The sequence below is a fragment of the Mesocricetus auratus genome, unplaced genomic scaffold, assembly GCF_017639785.1.
Source record: "Mesocricetus auratus isolate SY011 unplaced genomic scaffold, BCM_Maur_2.0 Super-Scaffold_100001, whole genome shotgun sequence".
NCBI lineage: Eukaryota > Metazoa > Chordata > Mammalia > Rodentia > Cricetidae > Mesocricetus > Mesocricetus auratus.
Genome location: NW_024429187.1, coordinates 15,059,001 through 15,080,207, shown reverse-complemented (window position 1 = coordinate 15,080,207; position 21,207 = coordinate 15,059,001). Strand labels below are relative to the sequence as shown.

General features: G+C 49.5%; 1 protein-coding gene across 2 annotated transcripts in view; it reads right to left on the bottom strand.

The window, feature by feature from the left end:
- Positions 1 to 1,805: 1,805 nt before the first annotated feature.
- Positions 1,806 to 21,207, bottom strand: part of Smco2 (single-pass membrane protein with coiled-coil domains 2) — a 33,765-nt gene continuing 14,363 nt past the window's right edge. For both annotated transcript variants that reach the window (XM_040743625.1, XM_040743624.1), the window contains exons 3-9: positions 18,537 to 18,667; positions 17,205 to 17,354; positions 15,274 to 15,349; positions 12,824 to 12,880; positions 8,550 to 8,606; positions 7,150 to 7,325; positions 1,806 to 2,537 (exon numbers count right to left, since the gene is read on the bottom strand). In XM_040743625.1, the coding sequence (XP_040599559.1) occupies positions 2,339 to 2,537; positions 7,150 to 7,325; positions 8,550 to 8,606; positions 12,824 to 12,880; positions 15,274 to 15,349; positions 17,205 to 17,354; positions 18,537 to 18,667 (846 nt within the window). In that variant the 3' untranslated portion in view covers positions 1,806 to 2,338. The remainder of the gene's footprint in view (positions 2,538 to 7,149; positions 7,326 to 8,549; positions 8,607 to 12,823; positions 12,881 to 15,273; positions 15,350 to 17,204; positions 17,355 to 18,536; positions 18,668 to 21,207) is intronic.

Sequence of the window (21,207 nt, the reverse complement as noted above, 5' to 3'; positions counted from 1 at the left end):
TACATACACCAGGCTCTGGTCTAAACAGGCCCTTTACCTGTAAACAAGTTTTTATCCATGACTTAAAAAAAAAAATCACAAAGCCCTGTGAGTGTTCAGCGTCTCCAGAGGTTCTGGGAATTCCCTCTTATTCCCATCAGGCCCTCCCTGCCCCCACCAAAAAAGTTAGTCACCTCCTAATTAGCTTTGTGTAATCTGTAATCCAGTTAGCTTTTATCTGTAACAGCATGCTGGCAATTTAAGCCCTGGATCATAAGCGTTGTCTGGGGAATCTGTTAAAATAAGGACTTTGAAGGATCAGGATTTTTGGTGGCAGAGCTAAACAGATGTGTAACCAAAGGCTTCTATCTGGAATTCTGTCAGTAGCTATTTCCAGCACTAGTTACAAACCAACTACGTTTCCAACAACCAGTAAGGTTTTATGGCTATAGAATACCAGTGCAAAAAAAATGACATTTGGGGCTTTGAGACGGTTCAGGGGGTAAAAGCACCTGCCACACTACATGCCTGGTGACCTGAGTTCGATCCCCAGAACCCACAAACACTGGACGAGAGGAGCACATCTGTAATCCAGCGCCTTTCACCCAGACAGGCGCAGAGACAGGAGAATGGCCAGAGGCTTGCTGGCCGGCTACCAGCTAGCTTTCATGATGCAGCCCAGAAACAATGAGAGAGACTGCATCAACAAGGAGAGAGAAAAAACGACTCCCAGAGCCATCCTCTGACCTTCACACGACTGCTGGGGCATGCGCATGCTCACACGTGGGCACACGCACAAACACACATGAACCCTTATGCACACGTACACACACTCACGTGTACACACACAGACATACTCACCTGCACACATACGCCCACTCACACATACACACACTCTTACACATTCACACATAATACACTCACAGTGTGCACAACTGCTCATACCTACACATACACTCATACATACATACATACACAGACACACACAAACGCAGACACACAGACACAGACACACACACACACACATACACACACACATTGTTCGTGGTGACATCTGTGGGAACACCAGACCTTGAGCAGAGACCCACTTCCCCTTCTGCCTGGGAGTAGGCAGCTGTAAGACAATGTTTACTAAAAACATGTTTACTAAAAATGATACAATAAGTTCCTGGAAAAGGCCTGCCCACGGAAACCGCCCTGACCTCGACCTTGTCAAAAGACTAACCGCACCTTCAAACCCACACACATCCACCTCTGGAGTCAGAGCAGAACCAGCCAGGGAGAGGAGAGAGCAGAAGCTTCTCTGGTGGGAGCTTTTCTTAGGAAGTTTTCTTGAACCTTTTTGGAGCCTGTTTAAAGTTTTCTTCACATCATTGAACGAGTCTCTGTGTTGTCAATCCCGACACCCTCCGCACGTTCTCGGACACAGGCCGCACAGCAGACGTGACAGACATCTGGAGTTTTCTGAGGCTGTGTGAACACTGTCAGTCTATAAAAGCAGACGCACTAAATTTTGCGGCAGGGCTCCATGTGCCCAGGCTGCGTTTGAATGGTGACAGCATGAATGCAAAGAATAGTAGCTCAGTTTGGAAAATTTGTATGACCCCGTGATGGCCGGGATGTGAAATCAAACTTTTACTGACGGGATCGCAAGTTATCTCAAAGACGTAAACCAAGCATGGCAGTACACGTCTGTAATCCCTGTGTGGGAGGTGCGGAGGCAGGGGAGCTGCCACAAGTTTGATACCAGCCTGATCTAGCCAGGGCTGCGCAGTGAGATCCTGTTTCAGAATACAACAACAAAAGAATAGCCTCAAACGAACAAATCAGAAGAACAACTTCCAGTTTTAATCGCGTTTCTCTTTTTCCTGGGGTGATCCTCTTCTCTGCCATTAAACCGCTACTGCCCTTGGGCCCCAGTCCTCAGAAGAGAGGAATTCTTCCCTCTTTAAGACCTCAGAAGTCAAAACGGGAACAGGAGGAGCAACCGGGAGCTAAAACATGATTGTCTCAAGGTGCTCAGGATGGGAGGAGGAGAAAAGCTGGGCCTGGAAGTGGTTAAAGCAGTCATTGTGAGAGCTCGCCCCCCCCCCCCAGAACACACCCACGGTCCGGGAGGCTGTGGCAAGGGACCACGAGTTCGAGACTAGCCTCCCTACAGAGCAAGACCCTGCGTTTAACTAGTGAAATCCTTCTTTTCACTTTTTCTGTGGTCAACTAAATTTTACATAATAACCATATCCTTTATGAAAAACACGGAGTGGCATCTTTTGAAAAATAAGCTAACCGCTGCAGTATAAGGAACATGCAAAAATTTATTGGCGAGGAAGAGAGCCGGGTATCACTAACTTTTGGAGCTTTAGGATGGCAGCAAGTCCTCTGCTTCCAAGTTCAGGAAAGGCGCCACCATCTCCCGAAGCTCCCACATGGTGCGGTGCCCCAGCACGCTGGGCAGCACCCGTTCGAAGAGAAACGTGGCATCCACGAAGAGTATGTAGCACGACAGACCGGTGATGGTGACCACGTAGACCATGATGAAGAGCTTCAGGGCGTGCTTCCTGCAGCAAGGAAGACAGACAGACACGTGTGTTTGCGCCCGGCAAAGAGCCTCATGGGAGAAGGTGCGAACCCTCCATCCCCGCAGCTCCGCCCTGTGGTTCCGGGGTGGGGGTGGAGGGATGTCTGATCCTGTGACCGCACCAGCTGCTTTGGTCGCTTTCGCTCTTTTTGTTCTCATACCCTTTCTGGATACCGTTGGAAGGCACATTTCTTTGTTTGATACCATAGAGTCACTGGTTTTGTTTGACTTTTAAAGATGTGCTGATTTTCTATCTAAGTGTTTCGGTAATATTTTAAACGGTGCACACAGTCACCAGGCTCATGACGACATATGCAGTGGCGAATAAAACGACTCTGCCCTCTCCGTTGGGTGCTAGAGTGGGGACACAGCAGCTTCTTGTCGTGCTCACTGTGTCCCGATTTGCATTTTCCACTGCATATCTCTTCCTGTGGCTGCTGACCGTCAGCGTACCTTGTCTGGTGAAACGCCTAAGTCCTTAACCTGTTTTAAAATCTGGGCTGTACCTTTTTTTTCCCCCTGGGCATTATAAAAGCTTTCTATGCATTATAGATACTAAATCCCTCGTTTTCATAATTCTGAAAAAGTTACTTATGTGTATGCACACTCGTATGCAACTATTATGACAATTAAAACATTTTTGTGTTGAAAGACCCCGGCCCAGTCTACACAGGCAGGCAGCTGAGGCTTATGAAAAATTCCGTTTCCCCCACAGCTGAATAGTCATTGCTATCAGAAGGGAGCTCTGCCCAAGGATACAGGCTGCTGGGTATCTGCTGCAACCAGATGGCCAGCCCAGCAAGATTGGGCAAGCACAGAGACCTATTGTTCCTCAGATAGGGCCAAGGCCGAGACTTGAGTTCCAAGCAAAACCTCAATTGCCCTCGTTCTGAGCCCCAACCTCATTTGAATTACCCAATCAGGGTCCTGTTACTAGGCTTCTCGCTTCTGTACTGCGCTTTTTGCTATAAAAGAACCCCTGAGTCCCCAGCTCGGGGCTCTCAGTTCCCGAGACTGAGACGCCCCGGGTACCCGTGTATTATCAATAAAGCCTCTTGCTGTTGCATCCAAGCTCGTGGTCTCGTTGTTCCTTGGGTTCGGGTCTCCCTTCCGTGAAAGTATCCCTTTTGGGGTCTTTTAGTGTGTGAGTGCAAACACATTTGTACCATGGTGTGGAGGGGTCAGGGGACAACTTTGGGGAACCAGGTCTCTCTCTCTCCACTTTGCTGAGTTAGGGTCTGCCTTGTTTCTGTGTTGTGGGACAGAACATTTCCTGGGGAGAGGATATCACACACACAGACCCCTGCAAGTAAGAGACCCACTGTAATGCAATAAGTAAAACACTGGCTATCTCAGTAGAGCATGAGACTCTTAAAATCTCGGGGTCATGGGTTCAAGCCCCATGTTGGGGCATGACAAATAGAAGACCCAGAGACTGATACTGGGGTTGAAGATCAGAGAAGCAAAGCAGCCAAGCCAATTGCTCTCATCTTATCTCAGACAGAAAGGCGATCCTGACTCCACCAAACCTCATACCGCAATCCCAGACTGCTATGCTCTCCTCAGCGTGGCTAGAGAATCCTGAGGCTGACCACCCAAGACCCTGCTCCTATCTTTTATATCTCTCTAGTGCTGGGATTAAAGGCATGAGCTCTGTTAATCTTTTAGACAAGATTCAATCTCCTGTAGCCCTGGGTGGCTTTGAAAGCATAGAGATCCATCTGCCTTTGTCTCCTGTGTCCTGGGATTAAAGGTGTGTACCGCCACTACCTCATCTCTATAGCTGGAGGCTGACTTTGCTTTCTGAATCCTCAGGCAAACTTTAATAAATCATAAATAATTTATCACCAAAACCCACAACAGACCAAAGTATCGGATACCACCAAAGTCCAACTAGTGAGTTGGACCGTAGAATCTATATTGAGTTAGTATTATTGGGGCAATATACAGGAATATGGGTGAGAGGTTATCTATAGGAGCAGAAATGACTGGAGACAGTTGGATCACAAAAGCCCACCCCAGCATGGGTGACAGACAGCTCACAGAAGTACACTGAACAGCCTGCAGGCAGCTGAACAGGTTGGAACGTGTCCTTTCCAAGTGACTCAGTTGGTCCAAATCTCTTCCAGGCAGCCTGGCTGGTTTCTGCTTCCTCTAGGCAGCTGTTCTTGTTCGAGTCTTCTTTGCAACTTGACTTCCTTTGCCCTGAAGGGATGGGGTGGGGAGTGGGGGACTCTCAGTTTTTATTGTTTACTCTGGCAGGGAGGGGCTTGGTGAATCTGGTCCATTTCAGGGACTTCCTGAAGCTGTTTTGAGTTGTAAATCTTCCTGCTTAAGGAGCTTCCTTGCAGGATGGAATGTTTCAATCTCAGAGGAGGAAACTGTTACACAACATGTAACAGTTTGTTACTCATAGTTTGTTACTCATGGTTCGTTACTCCAGGCTAGGTGATCTTGAGCATCAGGGACATCCTCCAGTCCTCGTCTCCGTCTTGCTGTGGGAATGCTGGTTGCAGACCCACGCCACTGAAACTGGCTTGTTATATGGGTCCTCATGCTTTGGTGGCAAGCAGCCATTTCTCTGACTCTGTTGTGTGACAGTTTTTTCCACCTATTGATTCTATGGAGAAGAGTATTTTCTAGCCGGGCGTTGGTGGCACGCACCTTTAATCCCAGCACTCGGGAGGCAGAGGCAGGAAGATCTCTGTGAGTTCGAGACCAGCCTGGTCTACAAGAGCTAGTTCTAGGACAGCCTCCAAAGCCACAGAGAAACCCTGTCTCGAAAAACCAAAAAAAAAAAAAAAGTATTTTCTGAGGTCGTTACCATTTCCACTGGTATCACTCCTTATTTGACATTTCCTGGGCATGGTGTATGTCCCTCTGCCTTGCTAAAAACCATTAGATGATACTCCTAAAGCTAGCAACCAAGATCTAGTCCCTAACTCGCTCCCTCCCTCCTCCTGAGGAGAACTACCAAAGTCCAGCAATCAAAAGCCCTCTTTAGTTTACCTAGTTTATATACCCAGTTAAAATTAAATATCCTGAGGTATTTAATTTTATAAATTTATAAACCGCCATTTGTCTATGTGTCACAGCTGTCTCCCCTCTATCTAGAGGCGGTCCTCTGTCCCTCCAGGACAAACACTCCTTCCCGTGTCCCCTTCCCTTCTTCCTCATCCCCTGTCTCCTTTACCACTGCATCCTAGCCCATTCGCACGCAGACCCCCCCTTTTCCTCCTCTTAAAATTACACCTACAAGGCCATTTGCTGCTGCTTTATACCAGAGTCAGAAAGCGGCCAATGCGACTTTTCTTCCCCCCACTTAATCAAGGATCTCCGTGGAAACGGGTGTTTGGGTGGGATTTGTGCCTAATCCGGGGCCAGGGAGGCAGCCCCTGCGGTGCAGGGGTTCCCTTGAAAACAACTGTAAAATGCTCCAGCAGGCAGGTTGCTGAGGGTTCTGTCTCGGTTAGTGGCTGGAATTGAAGCGGCACGGTCTTCTCTTAGAGATAGGACTGTTCCTCCAAGATGGTGTGTCAGCTCTATAAAAGGGATCCAAGGACTCAGAAGCTGAGCCAGGGGATGGTGGTACACACATGTAATCCCAGCACGGAGCCCCAGGCCGACACTGGGGGATTGTGTCAAGGCCATCCTGAGCTACATAAGGAGACCTTGTTGATGGGGGAGGTCCTTCTGTATGCTGTGAATATACGTTTCTCTTACTGGTTGATGGATAAAGCTGTTTCAGCCAGTGGACAGGCAGGATGTAGCCAGGTGGGAAACCCAAACAGGGACAGAGAAAGGTAGAAGTTGGAGTCAGAGAGACGTGCCGTGTAGCTACTGGGAAGTAGGATGCCTGGGTGTTCTCTGGTAAGATAAGGCCATGTGGAGACACACAGATAAATAGTTAGGGGTTAATAATTAAGAGAGAGAGCCAGCTAGTAAGAAACCTAAGTCAATGGTCAAACAATTATAAATAGATATTAAGTCTCAGAGTGGTTATTCCATAGAGCTGTGGGGACCGGATCAGGTGGGGAGAAACCAGGAGTCCAGTGGGACTAAGACTCGACGGAGAACATCTCCCAACAGCCTGTCTCAAAAGAGAGGATTGGAAAATTTCCATCAGCATATTGCATAATTGTGTATGTCAGGGTCTCCAGCATACACCCAGAGAACGCCATACCCTACCCCAGAGCTACTTGCAGTTCCATGTTTATTGCTACACTATTTACAGCATCGAGGAAACGGAACCAACCTAGATGTCCACCGACAGATAAAACCCTATGACTTCAGTTAACAGACAAAATTTACAAAAAGAAAATTACATTTTACTCAACACTTGAAGATATGCAGCGAGTCTTAAAACAGTTCATATGTTGAGCAGACGCACACATCCACACATGTGAAAACACATGCCCTCACACGTGGCCTCATGCCTGCATGCGGTCCCCTCTCTGTAGACGGGTCTGCCTAGAACTCAGAGATCCACCTGCCTCTGCCCCTGTTGTGCTGGGGTTAAAGGTGCCGGACACCGCTCTCGATCGCGCTGCATAAGCTTGCTCAGCCCACGCGGTCCCTTGCCCCTCACTCACCACACTGCGCTGGAGAGAGGAGAGTGTGACTCTGACGGGGTTGGAGAAGCCTCGGGAAGCGGGGGCTCTGTTTGCTCTGCGTCCAAGTCTTCGGAGCTGTGGGAGTCCGTCTCCCTCCTTTGAGTGTTGTACTTCTCCAGCTTAGCGTTCAGTATGTTCATTTCCTTATAAAAGCTCTGGGGAGAAAAATTTAAAGGGCAATCAACTCTCTTTTCTTAATTTAAAAAACAAAACAGAAACAACATCCATTCTCCTTGTTGCATTGTAGGCAACGTGTGTGTGTGTGTGTGTGTGTGTGTGTGTGTTTCCCTCTGTGACAACTCAGGAGGCCCTGTGGCAAGCGCACACTCGGTGACATGCACCGAGTCGGGGGAGAGAGGAGAAGCCTTTAACTGTTGGAACGGCGCCCCTGTACTCAACTGTCTATTCATGTGGCATGCCTGCCCACCACGCAGACAGAGTGATGCCCACCAGGACACAGGAAAGATAGGAACGCGCCGTCAACTCCAGGTGCACGCTCAAGGCTTGTGAAACAAGTAACACACGGCTAACCTTCCATGTACATGAGAGCGAGAGAGCGAGAGAGAGAGAGAGAGAGAGAGAGAGAGAGAGACAGAGACAGAGACAGAGACAGAGACAGAGAGAGAGAGCGAGCGAGAGAGAGACAGAGAGAGAGCGAGAGAGAGAGGGAGAGGGAGAGAGAGGGAGAGAGAGAGCGAGAGCGAGAGAGAGAGCGAGAGAGAGAGACAGAGAGACACAGAGAGAGAGCGAGAGAGAGAAAGAGAGGAGAGAGACACAGAGAGAGAGAGCGAGAGAGAGAAAGAGGAGAGACACACAGAGAGAGAGAGCGAGAGAGAGAGAGAAGGAGAGAGGGACAGAGAGAGAGAGAGAGAGAAGGAGAGAGGGAAGGAGGGAGGGAGGGGCATGCTGAGGCGTGTGGCAGAGGCTTGGTGGGGCGAGGACCATGTCCCCAGTGACGCTGAGGAGCCAGCACCTCTGAGCAGGACGGTACTAGCCCATCTGTCCACCATTTCAGCCACATGTCACGTTTCCGCCCCCGTGTAGGAGGTGTCGGGGAAGGAACTCAAAGGTGAACTCGTTCTCTAGGTGAGAGAGACAGAAGAGGTCTGGGGGGAGAGATGCCGTTTGCACTGAGCCTTGCGTGATGCACGACACGGAGGACGCGGAAATGACTAAGGGAGGAGGAGCAGAGGTGTGGAGAGAGAGAGACACCAGAAAGAATTCAGCCCAAGGCAGAAGAAGCCTGAGGGATGGAAAAGAAGATGTGTGACCCGCTGGAGACCAGAACGAGGTGTGGTTCGGCTTCCTGGGAAATAGCTGCCAGGCCTAGCAAGGAGCCCGCCCCACCTGGCTGGATAGGTAGACTTGGGGCATCTCACCTCTATCCGTTGGACGAGTTTCTCCTTGAGCTCACGGGCTTCGTTGCAAGCATCGACCTAGAAAGACACCCACGGGTCTGAGCACACTGACAGGTGCGCCTTTCTGGTTTATATGATAAACCCTCTCGTGGTTTTGCTCCACGTACAAGGCGGCTGTTCAGAGACAGCCGCGTTTACTCAGTGACGTGGCTCCCTTGGGTCTGAGGATGCAGCACTGCCACAGAGCTCTTGCCTAACTCGGCTCCCGTGCTCAACACCGCAGAAGCCAAGTGAATGAAAGCAGCGGTGGAGCAGACATGAGGCGAACCGTTCAGGCGCCACGGACCAGGTCATGAATCGTATGTTGCAAGAAGAATAGCCAAGGGGCTGAAGAGATGGCTCTGAGGTTAAGAGGACTGGCTGCTCTCCCAGAGTTCAATTCCCAGCAACCACATGGTGGCTCACAACCATCTGTAATGAGATCTGGTGCCCCCTTCTGGCCTGCAGGCAAGCATGCAGACAGAACACTGTATACATAATAAAAAAATCTGAAGAAGGAGGAGGAGGAGGACCAAGATCAACATGGGCTGTTTCTAGTCCTTTGTTAAGTATAAATTCCCCAGCGTGGTGGAGCCTGCCTTTAAACCCCAGAGGCACAGGCAGGCTGATCTCTGCCTGTTCGAGGCCAGCCAGGGCTATGTAGCAGGACTCTGTTCATAAAACAAGAATGCATAAATGAATGAATACATAACTTCAGGGTGAGACATTGGCCTCAGTGGATGAAGCGTTTGCCTTGCAAGCGTGAGGGTTAAAGTTCAGGTGCCCAGAACCCACGCAGGAGCTGGACAGGCAGAGACAGGAGCGTCCCAGAGCAGGCTGGTTGGCTAGACTGGCCAGAACTAGAGCATTCTGGATCGGGGGAGAGACCCTGCCTCAAAATAAAGTGGAGAGAAATTGAGAAAAATGCTTGATAGCAACTTCAGGCCTCATGCACATGCTGCACACACGCACACACACAGGCACCGGCACACACACCCGTGTCCATGCAAACACGTATGCACACATACACACACGTGCACACACACACAGGCACCACCAGCTTTTATGGGCTGGAGAGATGGTTTACAGGTTAAGAGCAGTGAATGCTCTTCCAGAGGACCCAGGTTCAATTCCCAGCACCCACGCAGTGGTGCTCAACTGTCTGTAACTCTAAGATCTGACACCCTCACACAGACATACATGCAGGCAAAACGCCGATATACATAAAATAAGTATAAATCAGTTATTTCTTTTTTTGTTGTTGTTGTTTTTTTTCGAGACAGGGTTTCTCTGTGGCTTTGGAGGCTGTCCTGGAACTCCCTTGGTAGTCCAGGCTGGTCTCGAACTTACAGAGATCTGCCTGCCTCTGCCTCCTGAGTGCTGGGATTAAAGGCATGCACCACCAACGCCTGGCTAAACCAGTTATTTCTAAAAAAAATCTTCTAATGCTGGAGAGACCTGGCTCAGCAGCTAAGGGCCCTGGCTGCTCTTACAGGGGACCTGTGTTCAGTTCTCAGCACCCACGCGGTGGCTCACTAACCTCTGTAACTCCAGTTCCAGGAGATCCAGCGCCATCTTCTGGCCTCCATGGGCACTGCACGCGTGCTGTACACAGACATACATGCTGGCAAAAGCATCCATACACTTCACATTAAAAACAAAAATCTTGCACCAAGGTAGGAGCTGGTGAAAAGACCAGGCTTCTGAGAAAATAAAGCGCTTCTTCAAATATGTACATATTTCTAAGGTATAGATGTAAGGTCTCATCAGATCATACCCGGGCTCTGTCTCAGCAGGAGAAACTCTCTAGCAGGGCAGGTCATCTGGGAGAGAATGCGCTGTCCTGTCTTGCTTTTTAAAGGAGCACTGGCAGGAGCAGGTAGAGACTTTTTACATCTGTTCTTTTCTTAATTTTTTTTTCAGCAGGGTCTCACATATTCCAGGCTGGCCTCCAACTACCTGTGCAGCCAAGCAGGAACTTGGATCCAGATCTTCCTGCCTTTGCCTCCCAAACACTGGGACTACATGCCCATGTGCGCCACCAGGCCTGGTTTATGAGGAGCTGGTGACTGAACCCTGGGCTCTCTCTGTGCCCGTCACTGAGCCACGGTCCTAGCCCAAGGACTGGTTCCTTGAGGCTCAGTTCCTCATGGTAAACACTTATGTGTGGTGATATTTATGATTTATTAAAGCTTGCCTGAGGACTCAGAAAGCAAAGTCAGCCTCCAGCTATAGAGATGAGGCAGTGGTGGCCACACACCTTTAATGCCAGGACTCAGGATAAAGAGGCAGATGGATCTCCATTAGTTCAAGGCCACCCAGGGCTTCATGAGATTGAATCTGTCTGAAAGATTAGCAGAGCTCATGCCTTTAATCCCAGCACTAAAGAGATACAAAAGATAGGAGCAGGGTCTTGGGTGGTCAGCCTCAGGAGTCCCCAGCCACGCTGAGGACAGCACAGCAGTCTGGGATTGCGGTCTGAGGTTTGGTGGAGCCAGGATCGCCTTTTGGTCTGAGGTAGAGTAAGAGCAATTGGCTTGGCTGCTTTGCTTCTCTGATCTTCAGCTTGAAACTCGAACCGCAGTGTCAGTCCCTGGGTCTTTTATTTATCGTGTTACACTCATGTACAAAATTCCAACTGTCCAAGAAAACAGAGCCAATGAACTCAAACATCAGCCTCCGGTGGTTGTGCAGCAGCGACAGAAGATGGCATCTCACTGGCACAGAGAATCCTGAAGAAAAGTGGCCTGTGAAAAGCCAGCTGCAGACAAGTGTGCATCTGACGTGCACAGCAGTGACCGGTGTGCAAATAAGCGTGATGTCGGGAAGACGTAAACACACACGAGTGTGCATCTGAAGTGCACAGCAGTGATCGGTGTGCAAATAAACGTGATGTCAGGAGGACGTAAACACACACGAGTGTGCATCTGAAGTGCACAGCAGTGACCGGTGTGCAAATAAGCGTGATGTCAGGAAGACGTAAACACACATGAGTGCTCATTGTGCTTATCTTTGAAGGACACCAGTTCTTCGTTTGTTTGTGAGAAACAGGGACTCTTTACGTAGTCCTGGCTGTCCTGGAACTCACTCTGTAGACCAGGGTGGCCTGGAACTCACAGAGATCGCCTGCCTCTGACCCCCACCCCCACCCCCACTGGGATTAAGGGCGTGTGGCACATCCAGCTATTTTTCTTTCATTTTATGTGACTTACTTTCACAGTGTTTTCATTGCCAAACTAGGTATATGCTACTTTTGTTAGAAGAAAAAGAACACTCACCAGCACTCGGGAGGCAGAGGCAGGCGGATCTCTGTGAGTTCAAGACCAGCCTGGACTACCAAGCGAGTTCCAGGACAGCCTCCAAAGCCACAGAGAAACCCTGTCTCAAAAAACCAAAAAAAAAAAAAAAAAAAAGAACACTCACATGTTATGTGATACTTTGTGTGATGTTAACATAAATGGGAAAGGAAGAGAAAAGGCGAGCTTTTACATTTTTTTTCACTTTTTATCACGTTTGTTTATTTGTGGTGGCTAGCACTCATGCCACGAAACATGTGCCAGGGTCAGAGGGCAATATGTAGGAGTCTGTTCTCTCCTTTCATGCTGTGGATTCCGGGATCAAACTCAAGATGTCAGGTTTGGCAGCAAAGCCTCTAAACCCACTGAGTCCTCTTGCTAGCCTGAGAGTGGCACTTTTTATCTGGAATCACCGTGTGTGTGTGTGTGTGTGTGTGTGTGTGTGTGTGTGTGTGTCTGTGTATATACATGTGTGTATCTGTCTGTGTGTGTATGCATGTATGTATCTGTGTGTGTATGTCTATGTTTGTGTCTGTATGTACTTGCGTCTTTGTGTACATGCCTCTGTGTGTGTATGCATGTGTATCTGTGTGTATGTATGTGTGTGTATGCATGTGTGTGTCTGTGTGTGTGTATGCATGTATGCAAGTGTCTGTGTACAGCTATAGATTTGACCTAGATCTGTTGTACACGTCTGACAAAAGCTCTCCTACTGAGCCACTTCATCTTGGAGCCACGGGGCTTTCCTTCTGAAAACACGTGTGCGACGCTGAATCCCCTCCAGAGGCTAACTCCTACTGAGCCACTTCATCTTGGAGCCACGGGGCTTTTCTTCTGAAAACACGTGTGCGACGCTGAATCCCCTCCAGAGGCTAACTTCTGAGTCCCCTTCCCTTCACGTTTAAACTCCATGCTTTCAAGGGTCGATTTTCCCCCTGGTCTAAAAAGACGTCTCATTACCTGGGCCAATTTGATGTTCATTTCTTTTAACTGCTTTCTAATTTCTACGATCTTCTCCTATAACACAAACACAGACCACACAAGTTAGAAGGGATGACATACGGAATCGAAATAAAACAGTTTTTAGCACATGCACGGTCAGCAAACTTCAGATTTCGTAGCTGCTTTCCCCCTCATAAGATCTGGTTTATAAAAGCCAGCGTCAAATCGTGCCATTGAGATACAGTTGGCGGAGCCGGACCGTGGTGGCGCACGCCTTTAATCCCAGCACTCCGGAGGCAGAGGCAGGCGGATCTCTGTGAGTTTGAGGCCGGGCTGGACTGACAGCCTCCAAAACAATACAGAGAAACCCTGTCTCGTTAAAAAAAAAAAAAAAGATGCAGTTGGCGGCGACGGGGGGGGGAGGATGCTCCAGTGGTTAAAACACTGGCTGCTCTTGGCTCCCAGTACCTGCACCGTGGCTCGCAACTGTCTGTAACTGCTGTGCTGGGGGATCCGGCGCCCTCTTGAGGCCTGTGTGAGCACTGCGTGCATGGGACAGACAGACAGACACGCACACACCTTTTTTAAAAGGTGTGATTGGCCACACCTTATACAGGTGACCCCCCCCCCCCAGCTAAGCACTGGGCTGGTCCAGTCTAAGTAACAGGAGCGCTGGTCACCCTGAGCAGCCAGCAACCTTCAGCAGGGCGTGGCCACATTTGGGGTCCATAGTCACCCTCGCTTTGTACTGCATTACTTCGTCACCAGCCCCCGAATCACGTGTTTTAAAAAGGGGTCGGACTCTCAGGAGGGTGAGCTTGGACTCCTGATTCTCTGCCTCTGCCTCCCAGGTGCTGGGACAACAGACTTACAGGGGCATTTCCTAACTGCCCCTTCCCTTTCCCCTCAGCAACTGCCCGTCCATCTTGTCCATCTTCTGTCCCCATGGCTTTGCCCTTTTGTTCACCTAAATGTGCCATGAAGTCTGAAACCATCAGAGCTGGCATCTTTCAAACAGCCTGCTGTGTCTCAGATCACTCATGCTGTTGGGAGAGTCGGGGGTTTGTTCCTTTGCGTTTCAGGATGGTGTTCCCTTGTGCACACAAGATATGGCTTCTCTGCTTACCGACTGGTGGGCGTCTGATCTGCTTCTGGGACTTAAACTCACGTGTGGTATTTCGTATGCTTTGATTCAGTGGGCCCACAAAATTGCGTAGATCCAGCCCAGTTTCATACGTGTGTGTGTGGGGGGGGGTGGCACCTTCTCCCTTCCAACGATCTCAATCCCCCCCCATAAAGTATAAATCTCCCTCGGTGTGGTGACTCGTGGCTGTGAACACAGCACTGGGGAGCGGCTGGCTTACCGGGAGTTCAAGGTCAGCACAAACTAGCAAGGTTAGCGTGGAATATTCCTGTACACTGTGTATGCCACTGTGATTGGTTTAATAAAGAAGCTGACTGGCCAGTAGCTGGACAGGATAAGGTCAGGCGGGAGAGCCAGACTAAGGGCACTGGGAAGAAGGGCGGAGTCCCGAGAAGTCGCCAGCCGGACACACAGGAGGACGACGCCATGTGGCAGAATGCGGATGAACAGAAATGGGTTAAATTGAAATGGATGAGTCAGGTTGTAACAAGCCCGAGCTATCAGCCAAGCGTTTATGATTAATATTGAGTCTCTGTGTGTTTGTTTTGGAGGCAGCAGATGAGACTGACAACTCCATTTACAGGGTTAGTCTACATAATGAGCTCCAGACTAACCCGTGTCTAAGAGAAGATTCTCGTCTCACAGCAAAACAAAAACTTAAAAAACCAGACCAACGAGACGGCTTAGCGGGTAAGAGCATTTGCTGCCAACCTGCTCACAGCCCTGGGCCCCACAAGGTAGAAAGGGAAAACCTGGCAAGTTGTCGCTGACCTCCATGTATGAACGCATGCACACACATGCACACATGCATGAATATATACATGCACACATAACATATGTATGCACATACATGTACAAACACAATACATAAATAAAATTAAAAATAAACATCAAAAAAAAATTTTAAAACCTTTCACTGAAAAGAGATAAAGAAATAGGATGCTTTGGAGGTTTGGAAATAACACAAGAACATGTCAAGAAGGCGTCAGAGGCCGCACAGTCAGTTTAGTTCTTGATTTCTCAGGGCATGGTTGACAAATGCCCATTTCCTACACGTTTTCTCCAGACTAGCGGGGCTGGGATCGTGAGAGTCAGACAGGCGGGTATCCTCACGAGGGCATAAAAGACAGATGCCCGTGAGGAGGGATGCATAACAGAGTCCAGGGTTCCGAGCGAGAGTCAGACAAGGAAGCAGTGTCCCCTGGTGGGAGGGGCTCGGCAGTGTGGCTAGTGACCCCTGTGATGGAGGCGAGGTTCCCTCTTGGCTACGGTCTGATTGGCACCAGAGGAGGGAGGCGGAGGCAGAAGCCCAAACCTGGCTTACCTCAATGTTTGCTTCCTGATTAGGGTCCTCCAAATTTTCAGACTGGTTTTCCAGGGACATCACCTCAGCTAACAGGCTACAAACAGATGGAGAAATGGACTAAGTCCTGCGGATTGAGAAAACAATCATCCAACGTGGGAGAGGTTTCCGGCCTTCCAAAAGTGAAGCGCTGTTATTCCACATGGAAGGGCGTGGTCAAGAGGTACTAGCCTCTGCTCCTTGAGAGAAGCTGTTGGAGGTGTGGGAAGAGAAGCGCTGCCCCGGAGCTGGGACTGGACCTAGGGATTTGTGCAGGAGAGGCACTGAGCTGTAGCCACAGCCTGGACAGTGACGTTTCAAAATACAAACACTGGGAGTCTGGGCTCTTATCCAGACTTACATCAAGAATCTTCAGCTCAGTAGCAAGTTGGGCGTGGTGGTGCACACCTAATCCCACTGGGGGGGGGGAATGGAGGCAGGAGGGTCAGGAGTGCCAAGCTAGCCTGGGCTATATGAGACTCAGTCTGAAAACAAACACAGGGAAGGAAGAAAATAACGGATTTTGTCGCAGATCGAGGTACATCCTCATTGCGTAGGTTTCATGACTATAAGCCTTTGTGAAACTCACAGGACCTCACATTATACAAACATAATTGTCGTATGTAATATAATTATACTTTAATTTAAAAGAGAAAACACATAGTGTGTGGGACGTGGGTCCTTTTTAATGCTCTGGAGGATAAAAAGGCCCATCTGGATGGAGCGTGTATGAACAGATGCTTTGCCACAGTAAAGAGGAAACAGTGAGGAGCGCAGTTCCTCTGTGCTAGCAAAGAGGTTGGAACACGGTCGGTCTGGAAATTCAAGGCTCAGTTCAGACACTCATTCCACAAGAGCTTCTGTTTGTTACCCGCGGGCTATGTACCAGCCTCACACTTGAACCCTCTTGATTGAGCCAGAGATGAGGGCACCATTAGTGACTTTTTATACACGAGCAAAGGCAAGCCCTTATAAAGGTCGATTGATTTGCCCGATAAGTGGGACATCAGGACCTGGCTTCCAATCCCAGCAGATTGGATTCCATAACTGGGAAGTAGAGGCAGGGGTATTAGGAGTTCACAATGATACACAGAGAGTTTGAGGTTAGCCTGGGCTACATGAGACCCTTGGGGTGGGGGAGGGAGCGCACAGGAGAGATGGCTCGGCCAGTTAAAGTCCATGCTGCTTCTGCAGGAGAACAACTGTGTTTCTCAGCAACCACATGGCGATTCACAGACGCCTGTAGCTCAAGCTCCAGGGATCTGAAACCTCTGACCCCCTGGACACCTGTGCTTGCATGCATGTGCCCACATGCATATACATACATGCATGTACCCACATGCATATACACACATGTGTGTGCCCACATGCATGTACACACATGTGTGTACCCAAGTGCATATACACACATGTGTGTACCCATGTGCGTGTACATGCATGCGTGTGCCCACGTGCATATTCATAAATGTGTGTGCCCACATGCATGTACATACATGCATGTACCCACGTGCATATACACACATGCGTGTAACCATGTGCGTATACATACATGCGTGTACCCACGTGCATATTCATAAATGTGTGTGCCCACGTGCATGTACACACATGCATGTACCCATGTGCATGTACACACATAGGTACAAAATGAGGGCATGCACGCCCACTGGGTACCTGTGTGCATCCCTTTGATAAACAACTCTGTTTTAAATGAAAAAGAATGTGGGAGAAATCGTTGAGAGACCAGAGGCCCGGAGAGCTGAGATGTGAGCCTGGGTGGGACGTGGACTTCCCTGCCCCGGACTGCGCTTCTTGTCCTGAGGCCGCACTGATGCCTGAGAGACAGTGTTCTGAGCGCCAGAGCCGTGAGATGACACCCCACTATTTTCCTGCCCGCCCCAGTTCCCAGCCTTTACCTCTTCACGGTGCTCTCTGTGTTGTTTATCTTTTGTATGATGGTGTTGATCTTCTCCAACCAGTCAGCGTGGTCGGCTCCAAGCTCCTTCATTTGCAGGCCCATCTTTGTGTCCCAGTAGCTCAGCTTGAGGACAGAGCTCTCTGGGGTCCTGCGGAAACAGGACCCTGATCACTGGGGAGCACCTCACTCGCTCTTCCTTGGGCTGACCAGTTGATTTCCATATGTGTTTCCTGCCACCAAGATGGGCCGGGTGGCCATTTACTTATCTGTGCAAACAGGTCTTTAAAAGCCTGGGTGAGGCAGATGATCTCACAAAATGTGCATGCGTGTTTCTGAGAGTCAAACTCAGGACCTCACACAAAGCAAGCACTCTGCCCCGGAGCTACGTGCCCAGCCCTTAAAAGTTTTATGTGGGGGCTGGAGAACTTGCTCAGTTGGTTCCAAGCACTCGTGGCTCTTGCACAGAAACTAGGTTTGGCTCCCAGCGCCGTACGGTGGTTCACAACCATCCGTAACTCCAGGAGCTGAGGACCCAACACCCTCTTCTGACCTCCTCGGGCACACGTGCAGCATACATCCATACGTGAGGCAGGCAAAACGTTCACACACATACTTTTTTTTGAAAAGCTTTATGTTTTAAAAAATAATTTATATTTTTCTCAATGCTAGGGGTTGACCCCAGGGCCTCACACATGCTAAGCAAGCACTCCACCACTGAGCTATTGACCCGGTCCTAAAAACAGATATATTTGAAATGTCCTTCTATGTAAGGAATGTTAGCTATTGGGTTGGGATAGTGGCAGTGGAGGAGAGGTGTGCCAGAGGAGGTGACACTCAAGGGGATTAATGGTTCCTAACAATGATTAGGACGAGCCTCATATATAAGCATTTATCTGAGACTTAATGTGATGCCTGTCAATTCTGAGCTCCAAGTCCAAGGACACTCAGAAGACTTGATGACTCAGCCAGGCAGTGGTGGCGCACGCCTTTAATTCCAGCACTCAGGAGGCAGAGGCAGGTGGATCTCTGTGAGTTCGAGGCCAGCCTGGTCTACCGAGCTAGTTCCAGAACAGCCTCCAAAACAATACAGAGAAACCCTGTCTCAAAAAACAAAAACAAACAAACAAACAAACAAAAGACTTGACGACTGTGCCAGCATCTTCAGGCCAGGACTGCCTGACTCTTCAGCCTTGCTGGGCAGGGTCAGCCAGTCCCCATGCACGAGTATGGGCGCGGCATGCTTCAATGGGCTTTCTCTGAATTCCTTACTAAGCTGTGTCGTCTCTCCCAGTCACTCAGAGCTCCCCCACCGGGTCGCGTCAGAGCTTACGGTTCGAGGGTGCTCGTCTCCGAAAGCTGTGGCAGTGAAGCTTGAGGGTCTGCGCACACAAGAGCTGCTTCTTGCTCATCCTGATTGATCGGCGGATCCTGGCTGTGCTTAGAGTCCTGCTCCAACCTATCCTGCGAGAGGTGATGGCGGAAGGGAAATAGAACAAATCACGAGAGATCCTGGCTTCCCCAGCTCTACCTGACACAGCTTGCCTTGAGGCCCCGCCTTCTAGTGTCTGGATGAGATAAGAAGACAAGCCCTCCGTCTGGCTTGCAGCAGGCTGGGGGGCAGGCATTCCAGGACCAGACTCCCAGGAAGGACTGGGCAAACAGTAGAAATGCACCCAAGAGTGAACCCCAAAAACTGACTCAAAGGACACAGCTCTTCTGGTCTCTTCAAAACCTCAACACCAGACAGACCAGGGTGCGCGTCTGTACCTCCTGCACCCAGGAGGCTGGGGCGGGACAGTATGAGGCCTGTCTGGCTCACACAGGGAGTCATGGACCAGCCTAGGGCACATAGTGAGTTATAGGCTAGCCTGGGCTACATAACAAGCCCACAACACAACAAAACAAATGGTGGGGTCTCAATATCACAAAAAGGCAACGTACATGTCTCATAGTAAGGCAATCTACTGAGCTACGGAAACTAAGTGCACGGCACAGATCTTTTTCCAATGATAGTTAAAAAAAAAAAACAGCTCTAGGACACAAGCTCAGTTCTCAGCTCACAACCACCCGTGACTCCAGTTCTGGGGAATCTAACACCCTCTTCTGGCCTCTGAGGACACTGGAAATGCACATGATGCACACACACACATGTAGGGGAAACATTACACCCATAAAACACACAGATGAGCCGGGCGGTGGTGGCGCACACCTTTAATCCCAGCCCTCGGGAGGCAGAGGCAGGCTGATGTCGGTGAGTTCGAGGCCAGCGGGGTCTACAAGAGCTAGTTCCAGGACAGGCTCCAAAGCTACACAGAGAAAGCCTGTCTCTAAAAATAAGACCAAAAAATTTTACAGAAATGAATCTTTAAAAGCGACATAACTCTAAAAACATTTGAGGCATAGCTGAGGAAACTGGAGTATTATTGAGAGATGAGAGGCTTAGACTCCTTTATGTGCTAAACTGCTAATTTCTCTAGATGTGATGACAGTATTTTGGACACTTAGGAGACAATCTTTATTTTTAGAGAGGCCTTCTGAAGGCAACAGGGACAAACTGTTGTGTTTGTCCTACTTTTAAATGGCTCAGCAAAGTGCAGCCATTTATACACGCAGAGACAGGTGAATGCCGAGACTCCTGACTGTTTCAAGGTGTGGCTGTAGGAGCATGGTGGCCACTGTTTGTGCTTCTAAGTGATCTCCCCTTGTTTATTTCATGGCAAAGGGTGTGAGAGAGATAGCCTACTCTATTTTATTTAGCAAACAAAAGTCCTTCTTCTTGCTTCTCTTTATCTCTCTCTTTTTTCTTTTAGCTTTGTTTATGTTTTTAAATATTAAAGTCATTCTCTGGCATTTCAACTCTATACATGAAAAAGATTACTGAAAAATGACAGTAACTTACGTCAGAACACCTGTTTTTTTGTTTTGTTTTGGTTTTAACTCTACTGTAAAAAACAGTTCTTTGAGGAGGTTTTAAGCAAAACTCCTGTGCTTCAATAAAACAAACCTTGGTCGGGGCATTGGTGGCGCACGCCTTTTAATCCCAGCACTTGGGAGGCAGAGGCAGGTGGATCTCTGTGAGTTCGAGACCAGCCTGGTCTACCGAGCTAGTTCCAGGACAGAGTCCAAAACAATACAGAGAAACCCTGTCTCGAAAAGCCAAAAAAAAAAAAAGGGCAAAGCTTAAACTGAAAAGAGGAAAGCATGGGGTGGGCTGAAGAGCATTCCTCGCCGAGACACCCTGGCTTCACCCCAGCGCAGGCCACAGGAGCGCCCCTGGCTGCTCCCTGGTCAGAAAGCGGAGTCTGCATCCTCAGGTAGACTTGAGGGGGTCTCAGGCAGGTTGGAAATGCTCTCAGCCTGCATGCAGGCGGCTCACTCAGCAAAGTCCACCTAACGCCCACGCCCCAGCACTGCTGGGGCCACTTTATTTGGACAGAAGCCTTCGTAGACCCTGCCACTGAGTTTTAAGAGCTTGCGATCGGGTCATCGCAGACTAATCTGGGCAGCTCCCGAATCCAGCAAGAAGACCCTGTAGTATGAGACAGAGGAGGAGGCATAGCTGTGCGAAAGGTGACCAGAAATGGCGTCCGAAACCGCGGTGCAGCGTGGGGTTGGGGGGGCAGCCGGGACAAACCCCCCGGGGGGCGCCGCCAGAAGCAGGGAGAGGAGGGGCTCCCCCTGGAGACGAAATTGAGGTCGGACGAATGCATCCTGTTGGGAGACATTCTACACATAACATCTGCTCTCAGGTGACCTAGGCCAGTTGTAATCCATCCTCACAGACAAAAATCCGCACATAACACATGGTGGGGAGGGGCGGCGTGGGGAAGCTGGGCGTGGACCCCTGGGTGGAGACAGCAGTGTGGGAACTCCATCCCCTTCTCTCTCAATGTCACAAAGGGGCAAGCCTTGGGCATTTCCTTCCTCCTTGGAGACACAGGTGAGGTCATTTCTATACCTGCTGCGATATTTCTCTCTCTCTCTCTCTCTCTCTCTCTCTC